The sequence below is a fragment of the Falco punctatus genome (genome assembly GCF_963210335.1).
Source record: "Falco punctatus genome assembly, chromosome: 10".
Lineage (NCBI taxonomy): Eukaryota > Metazoa > Chordata > Aves > Falconiformes > Falconidae > Falco > Falco punctatus.
Genome location: NC_137590.1, coordinates 19,662,875 through 19,674,439, shown reverse-complemented (window position 1 = coordinate 19,674,439; position 11,565 = coordinate 19,662,875). Strand labels below are relative to the sequence as shown.

At 52.1% G+C, this 11,565-nt stretch overlaps 1 protein-coding gene and 1 long non-coding RNA gene across 2 annotated transcripts in view; one reads left to right on the top strand and one right to left on the bottom strand.

Annotated features, from left to right (window-relative positions):
• The first annotated feature begins 159 nt into the window (after positions 1 to 159).
• Positions 160 to 11,565, top strand: part of LOC308070617 (bestrophin-1-like) — a 17,692-nt gene continuing 6,286 nt past the window's right edge. Inside the window, exons 1-5 of the mRNA XM_080404877.1 lie at positions 160 to 7,405; positions 8,305 to 8,399; positions 8,800 to 9,033; positions 10,105 to 10,259; positions 11,312 to 11,389. Of these exons, the coding sequence (XP_080261003.1) occupies positions 7,254 to 7,405; positions 8,305 to 8,399; positions 8,800 to 9,033; positions 10,105 to 10,259; positions 11,312 to 11,389 (714 nt within the window). The 5' untranslated portion in view covers positions 160 to 7,253. The remainder of the gene's footprint in view (positions 7,406 to 8,304; positions 8,400 to 8,799; positions 9,034 to 10,104; positions 10,260 to 11,311; positions 11,390 to 11,565) is intronic.
• LOC308070620 lies at positions 7,407 to 11,121 on the bottom strand. Its single transcript, XR_013930793.1, has 3 exons — positions 10,560 to 11,121; positions 8,794 to 8,884; positions 7,407 to 8,311 (listed from the first exon to the last, which is right to left on the bottom strand). It is a non-coding gene; the product is annotated as an uncharacterized lncRNA (long non-coding RNA).

Here is an 11,565-nt window from a genome sequence, read left to right as displayed (position 1 = left end):
GATGCTGAATCCCAGCCAGTTGCAAAAACAACTTGTCACGAGGTGAGAGCGGCACGTGCTCCCCCTCATGCCCCCCCGAAAGACAGGCAGGGCTATTGAGGGAGCCTGGACAGACCCTGAGATTTCTCCCTGACCAGATGAATGGGCTGGCCCAGCAGAACAACGCTCACTCCCAAACTGGGGTTATCATGCAAGCTGCCTCCAGGCAGGAAAAACAGCTGCCTTCCCCGTGCCCTCTGCACAAGGCTAGCTGTCCCTAGGCTGTGTTGTGAAGAGTCCCAAAGTGTCCACGTCAGCAGCTGGTGAGACACAGACCCATCTCCCACCTCTGCTTTAAAGAGAAAACAAACCACCAGCCAGCCTTAAAGTCTCAGTGCAGTTGGAAGCTCTAACCCAGCGCCTTCGTCTCACACCATGGAAGCACCTTGCTCTCTCCCGCATCATTTCCCACTTACATTTCATGGAAGCTGAAAACATCACTGACCTCTGGGTAACATAGTGTCATAAAATCCACTTTGCCTCCTGCAAGTCTCCCAGCATGGCATATACCTGTTGTGAAGGCTCTGACATGGTACCTCTGCATTGCCACAGGCTTTTTTAGTCACACTTTTTCCCCCCATATCTTCCCCACTTCCACTGCCTTTGCTCCATCACTTGTACCCACTCACCTCCCCGCCAACCCTCCTGCAGACCCACCTTGGCAAGCTACTGACCTCCCTGACTCTTCCCCTTCTGCTTCTCATTGTCCCACCTCCTCCAGGCAAAGAAGCATCTTGCTAATGCTTTGTCTTCTTGAGTCAGGTCCCTTGCTCCCCACAAATCTTTCACAAAGCAAAGGACCCTCCCAGTCCTTCCTCTGGGTCTCTCAGGTGCAGGGATACACTTGTGGCACCCAAGTGGGTGGACTCCAGCCTGAACACCTCCCCCGGCAGCCCGAGCAGACCCCTGTCACTCCTGGAGTCCCCCCACACCATTCCCCAGTGACGTCCTCTCAGTCCAGGCTGTGTGGAGCAGACACAAATGCACATGTACCGACCGACTGGGGGACACCAGAGCAAAGCAGAGACTCCCATTTAGTGGGAACTGCGATGGTGGTCCTAACTGCCTCCTGTAGACAGCAAGCTCTCTGCATCAGCCTGGTCCCTCATATTCCCTCCCAGAATGTCCCGTGTCTTCCTCTGAATGAGTCATAAATGAAGAACAGGACTCAAAATCCTGAGTTTGGTTCAAACAAGGTGCAAGACCACCCTGCAGAGCAAAAGCAGCTCTCAGCTAGGACACCCTGCCCAGCAGAGATGCTTCCTGGTCATGGGAGAGGGCTCCAGCCTCCTCTGGGCTGCCTTGTCTGCTCATGGGTTCAGATCCTACTACAATATTAAAAAAAAAAAAAAAAAGGGAAAAAAAGAAAAAAAAAGAAAAACACAGACGCGGGCTGGGAAGGGAATGAGGAACAGGGATTATCTCAGAGCTTGGAAAGGAGGACTACACTCCTGAAGCAGCAAACCCAGTCCAGATGTTATTGCTATGAAAATGAGAATGAAAACAAATGGCCTAAAACTCCAGGCTCCATCCATCCCCTCGCCCCCCTCCCTTGGCCGGCTGTGCAGCATGTTCGCTCAGCTGGCTGGAAGGGCTTCAGCAAGGGTCCTCTGTGATCTCTGGGTCTAAGATCTCTGGTTTCATAGAAGGGATCTGCCTTGATCACCCAACAAAGTGCAGGCCCTGTTCCAGGGCAACAGGGTGAAAAGGAGACTGCAAAAGCGTAATGCTCAGCTCCTGAGAGCCAGAAGGGCACGGGGGCTAGCCTGGGGCAGCAGGGCTGTGTGGCTCCGATGGGTGCTGCTAGGAGCAGTCACATCACAGCACGGAGCAGAGAGCCACCAGAGACACGGCTGTTCCTGCCGGTTCTCAGCCAGCAGGCAGCTGGTAGAGAGCAACCTCACGCTCAGCAGCATCCTTTGAAGGCAGGGTTCAGCCTGAATCCAGGGGGAGAGATGCCAGATGGAAAAGGAAGAAGAGCAGCTGGGAAACTCAGAGTGAATTGGGGACTGCCGGTCAGCTTTTTAGGAAGATCTTCCTTTCCGCTGGCTGATTTGGTCACTGTGTATCCAAACCAGAAACTTCTAAGTTTCTAAGCAAGTTACGCCCTCCCTATGTCAGAACAGCACATAGTCCTTGAAGAAAGAAATTACCAGACTGAGCTCGAGTGGGGGACAGGCAGCACCCTTAGCGTGTCCCCAGCTCTCAGAGCCCCCCAGGATGGTGCAGAGTTAGTGAGGAATTCTGCAACGTAAAGGGAAGAAGTATGGGGGTCCTCAAAAAAGGACTGAGGGTTGCTGTATCCTCTTCAAACACTCACGGACAGCTCAAACCTCAGAGGGAATCCTGTCTGTGCAAAAGAGCACCTCCTCAGATACTTTCCACATTTGTGGGTGTTTTTTTTTTTAATTACATCAGATTCTAGGGAAGACCACCAGTTTGAGAGCCACCCCTGATGCCAGCTGCTTCTTTGTCTATCTCAGTACTAAAACTAGAGAAGGGAAAGGGATTTCACCAAGCTTTGGGACCCATGGTGTCCTTCTCAGAAAAGCACTTCTTATTCTCTGGGAGACAGCAAGGAGGGCACCGAGCCTTTCCCAGAGAGCTGCAGCTAACTCGGCACAGAGGGTGGCCCTTTGGGGTTCCCAAGGCGGGGATTCACTTCCCATCACGGTAAGTCAACCTCTACATCTGTAAAATGGAGAAAATGAGAATGATTCCAGTGCTGTGAGACTGAAGATGGATTTCACCACCTCTGTGCTTCCTCCTCTGCTCCTGTGCAAGGCAGGCTTTCAGACCGGCATCTTCCTCAAGTCCTGCGAACACTGAAGCCACAGGGGAGGTGAAAAAAGATCCAAGCAGCGCTGCCAGGCTGGTAGCCCCTCAGTTATTTACTTTCATATTAAATTCCACAAATATTTCATGCTGTCCCAACAGCAGCTCTGCACCACGCAAGCTGCCAGCTGAGCTGCTCTCAGAGGAGGGCAGCAGAGTCCCCCAGATGCCAGCACACCCTTCCACAAAGGGCAGGACATCTGAGGTTTTCGTGTTAAGAGTCCCCCCCCAAAGAGACCCAAACCACTCCCAACAGCTTCCTAACCTGAACCATTTTTGTCCCCCTGCCACGTGTGGGGATGAGGACTCAGGCACTGAGACCCTCAGGAACTGCCTCAGCCTGCCTGTCCACTAATTCCTTCTCTCTGGATACCTCCCGCAAGGGGAGGACCAAACCGTGGAACAGTGCTGTCACATGGACCACGTTGCCTTCAGAGGGGGTCTACCCAGTGCTCTCCCAGCTCCTACCCCCATTCACATAGCTTTTTGATGTTTCAAGACATTATCATGATCTCAAGTCACTTGGAGACCCTGTCCCAACCCCATGCTCCTTGGCAATGAAAGGCCCCTTCGGGAGCAGCTGAGACCTTAGGTACAAAGTTTCAGGGACCACACAGCAAGTCCAGCCCTGTGACGGAGCAGATAACACAGTCAGTACATCTCCGAGGGACAACGCTGGCCTAGAGCCTCCAAAAATCCAGAGCACACTTCTGAAGTTGGGCCCAGGTGGTGACACAGGGCTGTGGCTTGGCTCAAGACCAGCTCCCTGTCTCCAGGTCATGGAGTGTTGTAGCAGCTCAGCGAGAGCTGCCTGGAGGAAATACAGGTGTTTAGGGGACAGATGTTATTACCTGGGCAACAGAAACAACTTCCCAACAGAATGAGCAGAAAGGAGGTGGAAGGACATGGAGATCCTCCTGAAGAGCCGTGGGCTACATGAAGTCCTGTGCCTATGGGCCCAGGGTGGCTACCCAGGAGCCTGCTGACAGTGAAGGATGCACACCACAGCAGGACCGATTTGGTAAGAAAGGATCTTGATTCCCAGCCTCATGGAAGGGGAATGTCTTAAAGACCTGGCAGGAGAGATTGCAGGAGATGGTGGAAAAGAGGGATGGTCACAATTGCAAGGAGCAGCTTGGGAGCAGAAAAGGGACCAAAGACCCTGGAGAGACAGAGGCAAGGAGTTCTCTGGCTTGGTGGGGGCTTGAGGACAAAGGCAAGGGCCAGCGTTTCCCAGGGTGGCATGCAAGGAAGAGCTGTGACAGCCCCCAAGCACTGCTGGAGCAAGCATGCAGAAAAGAAAGTGAACACATGGGAAGAGTCTCAGGGAGAGAGCAGCAGAGTGGAAGCCCCTAACATCCAAACCACAGCTGGAAGAGATGGCAAACTCATCCAGGGACAACAGAGACAGTGAGGAGTGACAGAGGAACATCACACAAGAGCCAGGCAGAGCACAGACCAGGTGCTCCACCAACCTAAGGAGCCAAGAGCTTCCCCAGGGAAGAGAGAGCTGGGCAGCCCCCAAGAGCCACACATTTTCATAGCCTTTGTGGAAAATTCCAGCCCTACTTAATCTCCTGGGGCTCCTGTTAAGATTGTGACAGAGAAAGGGACCAAACAGGAAAGAATTAGAGGAAAAATGCCTCTCTCCTGGCAGCCACCACGGCTGTGCCAGGAGTTAGCAGCAGCAGCCACGGAGCGGCCAGCCCTGCCTCCCCCTCCTCCAGCCGCCTCTATAAACACGCAGGGCTTACTCAGAAGATTAGAAGGGAACAGGGCAAAAGACAACAGAGTCTCTTTTGTAATGAGGAAGGATTACAGCATCAAGTGACCGGCTGCAGCTCCCAAGTGGGTTTCAGGCTCCTTAGCACACCGTGCCGGTCAGGTTCAATCCCCCCATGAGCCAAGGGGGCACGAGGAGGCGGGCCGTGGCGTGGGCCACAAAGGACCCCGCAAGGACACATGCAGGACCAAACCTCCACAGCCTCCAACGCAGCTCAGAAGCCCATGACTGTAAGTATCTAGTCCTCCCAAGAGCAGATAGATTCCTTCAAAGATCTATGTTCCTGCCTACCTGTGACCTCGTCTCACTCCATCTGTCCACTCTGTCTGCTTCTTCTCCATCTTTGTGCTAGCTGCTCATGTCTGTCTGCCTTCTTACGTGGTGGGTAACGCACCTGCCGCAGCCTTGGTGCTGCAGAATCTTGGGCGCTGTGGATTCCCATGGTCTGACTGGTGTCGGTCGACCTTCAGGTGCAATGGTGAGTCCGGTCGGATCAGGCAGGAGGGTTCAGGCAGGGTCTCCCTGGGCAGCGGGCTCTGTGGGTGCCGCAGGACACGGCTCTTCTTCCCCGTACCGACTCAGTGTGCCAGAGCCGGTGCTGTGGTGAGTCGCCTCCCGCCACCTACCTCGACCCCAAATGGTACTGAGTGTGCCAACTGCCGAGTGCCATCCCGGGGCAGTCCCGCACAGGCTTGGCAGGTGGGCAGGGAAGTGCCTTCATCATTCAGGGCTGGAGGAAAAAGCACTGGGAAAAGCCCCATATCCTGTGCCGGAGCAGAACTGTGTAGAGGTGGGTGCCATCCATTATTTACATGGACAGGAGTTGAAGTTTTCCATGTTTGGTAAAAAGTGAATCTGTATTTGAATTACACAACAGTCTCCCTGAGCACTTTCAAGACCCAAAGCATAGAGAAAACAGCCAGCTTTCTGTAAGCAGCCCCCAACGAATCTATGGGTGTTTGCATACGTTTCTCACCTGTATAGCCCATATGTGTGCAGTCTCCAGGGCAATTAAAAACTGCTCTTCCAAGTCCTCTGCACTGGCTAGCAATCATATGGAAATGGCATGAATGTGCACGAGGCTCCAGTGAAAGGTGCATTTGTGCAGCTGGGGAGCCCTTGGCAGGGCAGGGGCCAGCTCTGCTCCTTTGATAGAACCTGGGAGAGGGGCCTCAGGGAGAGATATGACAGGGAAACCCAAAGGAGGAGCAGCACTGAAAAGCCAAAGCCAGGACAAAGATGCTATTTGGTTGAAGTAACCAACAAAACAGACTTTGCTGGTTTTCTTCACAGCACCAGCTCACCGGGACTTGAGTTGGTCCCCACCTAAGTGTAGGTCTTTCAGCAAGATGCTTAAATGAAGAGCATGGACACAAGCTTATCTGCTTTCAGCTGCTGCTACAGAGCTGCTGAATTGTCCCTTAAAGTGCTGCTTTACCTCCACCACTCAGGGAAAAGCCCAAGGCCCCATAACTATTAACATCATTGCCTCTTAAACAGCAATGCCTGTGTCACAACCTGGTAACTCGTTAAGTTTAGAAATACCAACAGTTTCACATTGGATAATTATTTATAAACCAAGGGATCATTCACCTATCTGCCTGGCATGGATTACACTGGTGGTTTGGGTTTGTTGTTTGTTTTTTTTTTTACAAAGTCAGGATTATTTGAATGTGAGTCTGATTATTAACTGATGATAAAGAATTATTTATCCAAGGTTATGCTAGAAAAAGCGCAATGGGGATCCTGCATGTTTGGGAAGCATTTCAGGAGCCTGAATGCCTTTTTTGATCCAGTGTGATTTATTGTGCAACGTATGGTTGAAGGAGAGGGGAGGCAGAGCTGCTCGTATTCGTGCTCTGTGAGCCAAATTCCATCCCTCCGTTCTCTAACAGGGGGGACTGTTCTGCCTGCAGGACTAGGACCAGCATAGTCCAGATATGGCCCTCAGCCCAAATTTAAAGACAGCTATACTTGTTGGGCAAGTGCTACAAAACCCATCAAATCTCCAGGGCTACCTTCATCTGGATCAATACCAAGAAATCTCTCCTTTCTGGGGTTTTTGCTTTCCTTTGGGCTTTTTTTTTTTTTTTTTTCCCAGCAGTATTTCAGGAAGACACTTCCCAAACAGTAGATTTACAGAAACATATTTGAAGAAAGTACTATAAGAAAAAAATAAATGGCTTAAGCAACTTTGGAGTCTGTGACCCTAAGAAGTGAGCTTAAACAACTCCCTTTTGTGGAAGGGAGTGGCAAGTGGGCTTTGTCCTCTCCAACCAACCCGCCCCGCTTGACTGCTGACAATCAACGCTTGAAACCAAGGGCTCCACCAGAAAGTGTATTTTCTATCATTGTAACCAGCTCGAAGGCAGAAAAAAGATGGCAAGGTCATCAAATTAATTGCCTCCCATCAATGTCCTCCTAGTTCTCTATGTCACTGACTTCATCTTACCTGTCTTTTGATCTCAGCTCGTTGTTCCTTCCTTCCTTCCTGTTCGCTTGCTGGGACACTTGAGGTGTCCGTGTCTCTTCCCTCTGTGCAAGCTTGCTGGCAGCTTCAACATCTGCTCGCTTTGTATCTCCACTAGAATCTGTGATGACGGTGACATACACCAACCGTGTGGCTGACGCCCGCCTAGGCACCTTCTCACAGCTCCTGCTCCAATGGAAAGGAAGCATCTACAAACTTCTTTACTCTGAGTTCCTTATTTTCATCTCTCTCTACTTCACCATCAGTCTTGTCTACAGGTAAGCATCCTTACACCCCGACACTAACACACCCCTCACTCTCAGCCTGCCCTGGAGCAGGACAACTGAGCAACACAGGACTGGGATAGTGATCCTGGGGAGGAGCAGCTGGCCAGGAAAGGAAAGGTCCTTCCTCACTGCTCCAATATGGCTTAGCAACTGAGAAATCTCCTTTTTCAGCCCTGGGAAGTAACACGGTTTCTCTTCCACGGGATGAAGAGTTGGATTTGATGATTTCCTACAGAAAAGTAATGTGTAGATCAGTGGAGACCAAGACTGAACCAATACTGGAGATGGCCCCCAGCGGGGAGCTTTAGGAGAGAGTTTCCCTCCTTACACAACAGGCAATAATTTGGGCACGTCTTTGAGAGCAGACATCAGCTCTGAGACCACAGATCTGTGATCAGGCATCGGCACTCTGTAGCTGGTCTTGTTTTGATGAGGAAAGACAGGGAGCTCCCCTCGCTGGTTCGATCATAGATGCAGCACAGAGGCAGGGAAGCAGCTCTAAGAAGCAGGAACTCACCTAAGAGCAGAGTTTACACTGACATTTTGCAGGATATTAAGTGAACCATGGTGCACATCCAAGCTCTGTGTCAAATGCTGGATACCCCACAGCACTCTCCTGAGAAAACCAGGGGTGGTTCCTGACATCAAACTGCATCACTCGCCACACGCTCTCCATCAATGCCCACTTCGAGATCCTTTGGGCTGGTCAGCAGGGTGTTTTGGGGAGGTGGGCTGGTGTCCCAGGCTGTTCACTCACATCATCCCCAGCCTCACAGCGTAGCAGTGTTGTGACTACCCATCCTTGGCTTCCCTGGCCAGATTCCTGTCCCAGCAGGCCAACAAGGCATAGACTCTTCTTTGAGGCTGATGCTGCTGTTTCTCCCTTTTAGGCTGATCCTGAGTGAGAGCCAAAGGCTGATGTTTGAGAAGCTGGCGCTCTACTGCAACAGCTATGCTGAGCTAATCCCTGTGTCCTTTGTGCTGGGTAAGGAGCTCTGCCTGGGAACACAGAGAGGGGAAAGGGACAGCACTGGACCCTGGTTTGGCACAGGTCTGCAGGCGGGCAAGATTCATTGAGCAGGTCCCTCCCTCTGCCTTTGTAAAACCCCTCAGGCAGAATACAGGGTTTCACACCTCAGCTGTGAGCTACGCCCCCAGCACACAGCTGTACGAGCGAGCGTGCTCTGGGTTCTGCCAGGAGGGCAGGCACCAAGTAGCACCAAATAAACCATGAAACCCAGACTCTTAACGTCAGCATGGAGATCTGAATTGCCCTCCAGGCATGCCTGCACCCATCCCTGCAGAAGCAGTACCAGACTTCCTATACACCAGCATTTACACCTCCCACTCCTTTAGGATGGCTAATTTGCTCAGCTCACCTCTAGGTTTCTACGTGGCTCTGGTGGTGTCCCGCTGGTGGGCTCAGTATGAGAGCATCCCATGGCCTGACCGGATCATGAACTTGGTCTCCTGCAACGTGGACGGGGAGGACGAGTATGGGCGGCTCCTGCGTCGTACCCTCATGCGCTACAGCAACCTCTGCAGCGTGCTGATCTTGCGCTCAGTCAGCACTGCTGTTTACAAGCGCTTCCCCAGCATGGAGCACGTCGTGAGGGCAGGTCAGTACCAGCACTGCCTCCTGCACAGCTCTGACACCGAGCAGACAGCAGCACCTCGCTGCTGGTTTTAGGGCAAAGAGCCTTGAAAAGGGCCACGTGCTCTTCAGACAGGAGATGGGATAGTGCTGCAATGTGCTCAGCTGATGTCTGCAGCAGGTGCTAAGCATCTGCTCGTGCCCTAGCTCTGCTCTTCTGAAATAATCAACTGCTTATGCTTCGCCTTTGCACAGCATGCTTGTTCCTACCAGTGGCTGGAAGGCTTGTCTGAAATATGAAGGGTCTCTGCCCCAATGTTTTGTGTAAGGAGAGTGTTGAGATCCAGTTTGTGAATGTAGATGCGCTGCAGGTCACAGGGCAGCTCTGGCTGGCCAGGTTCGGATGCCTGTGGTGCAGTGACTTCACCAGGAGCTGCTCACCCTGCACTGGAAGCGTGCATGGGAAGAGAAGAGCTCTCTGTAGTGAGTGACCCTGTGCACAGATCTGTAGCAGAGCACAAGCAGACCTCTGCCAAGTGGTATGTTTGTCCTCCCTCAGGGCAACAGTTTTCCACCATGAAGGTGGGAACTGGAGCCTCGGACCACCAACCTTAACTGCTGGGCTCCCTGAATCCTCTCTGAAGATGCTCCTCAAGGGACATTTCCCACTCTGCCCAAAGGGAGATGTCTGCACCTGCCCTAGTCAACTGGGTTCCCTTTGCAATCCAGAGAGAGAACCAGGCAATTTTAGGACACAAGTTATCCCATTCTCAACACATGTCTGCGTACACCGGGCAACTGCACCCTCAGCAGTACTTTATCTCCCTGCTGACTGTGACCTGGTCGGGTATGCTGCAGACATCCAAAGTGAAAGGCAATAAAGCCTGCCTCTCACACTTCTGTAACTCACTGTTCTAACAAGACGACTTGTCCTCCTCCCTTGTGTCTCCCAAAGTCTGAGTGTCTGAGTCTTTCCTGTGATTTTTAAGGAGAGCTAAGGTGACCACCTGAGATTTAGATGTTTTCATTTCAGACCAGATCAATTCCTTTTGCCCTCTATAGCCATCCCTCTCCCATCTACTCTTTTTTTACCCAGGCCTCATGACACCAGAAGAGCACAAGAAGTTTGAGAGCTTGAATTCCCCCCATAACAAGTTTTGGATCCCGTGTGTGTGGTTCTCCAATCTGGCTGTGAAGGCAAGGAATGAGGGGAGAATCCGGGACAGCGTGCTGCTCCAAGGCATCCTGAATGTGAGCGACAGAGGCAATAGGCAACTGTTTGAGATTCTCATCCAGTCCCCAGGGCAGAACTATGGGAATTTCCAGAGTCAGGCAAGGAATAGGAATGGTGAGGTAGGACAGTGAGCCAAGCCTGTCCCTGGGGACATTACACTAACTTTGATGGGAAATGCCCCCACTGCTACTCTCTAGCTTGTGACAGAACAGAGATTTTCATGGCCTGCTGACGTGGTAGCAATGTCACATATATTAGAGGCAAGGGGAATGCAACATCCTTCTCAAATGTGGGACCGGGAGGAACACAAGACTCGCATCTAGGTGTGGTAAGGGAGACACCCATGCAGCAGGTCCTGGATCAGCCTTCCCACGCTTCAGACCAGCCAGCAACAGTGGCCAGTGGAGGTCTCTAGGGTACAGATGAAAAAAACACAAGGAAGCATGTATCTGGAAGAAACCAAGAGGTCAAAAGCATCCCCAACAACCAAGGTCCCTGTAGAAAACTTCACTATTTAAAATTCTTAGATTGTCCTGGGAAGCAGGCCATGCTCCACAGACAAGCCCTGGAAATGATCCTTGCCCAGCTGCAGAGAGAAAAGGTCCAGAGCAGCTCATCCTTTCTGATATTCATGTGCAGAGAAAGTCACATTGTTTCTGTTGCCTGGAGTGAGATTCATCTGCCCAGAGAGAGATATCTCCCTCTGGGCTATTTATCCAGATTCAGTATACAGTCAGGAGAGAGAAACGGATGCTCCCGAGACATTCTTTGCCTAACCTGCCCGCTGCTCATTTTGTGAGGAGATGAACTCAGCTATGAAGTGAGCTAGGAAGGGATCTTGGGCTCAGATGGAGACACCCAGGCAGCAAGGAGTTCCTCCAGGGTGAGCATGAGCCTCTGCTGGGCAGCCAGCGAGCAGGAGTCCTGGCTGGGCAGCCCCCTCCAGAGGAGGTGTGAGCAGGAGGGAACGGGCTGGAGCGATGAGGGGCGATGGGGCCGGAGAGGCTCAGCATCCCCAGCAAGGAGATGCGAAGTTACGCTGACAGGCCATTCCTTTTCCCCACTGCAGGAGCTCAACACCTTGCGCAGCCAGTGTGGGCGACTCTATGGGTACGACTGGATCAGCATCCCCCTGGTCTACACTCAGGTGAGAAGGGACCCCCCACAACTACTGCTCTGCTGCCTGCCTGTGCACACTGCCCCCTGCTACAAGGCGCACCCCTATTTACACCCGTACCTGAGTCGCACAGGGGCCAAGCTGACATGAGGTACACTTGGACCCCTCATCCCCACCTACACGCATCGGCTTTCTCACACACGCAG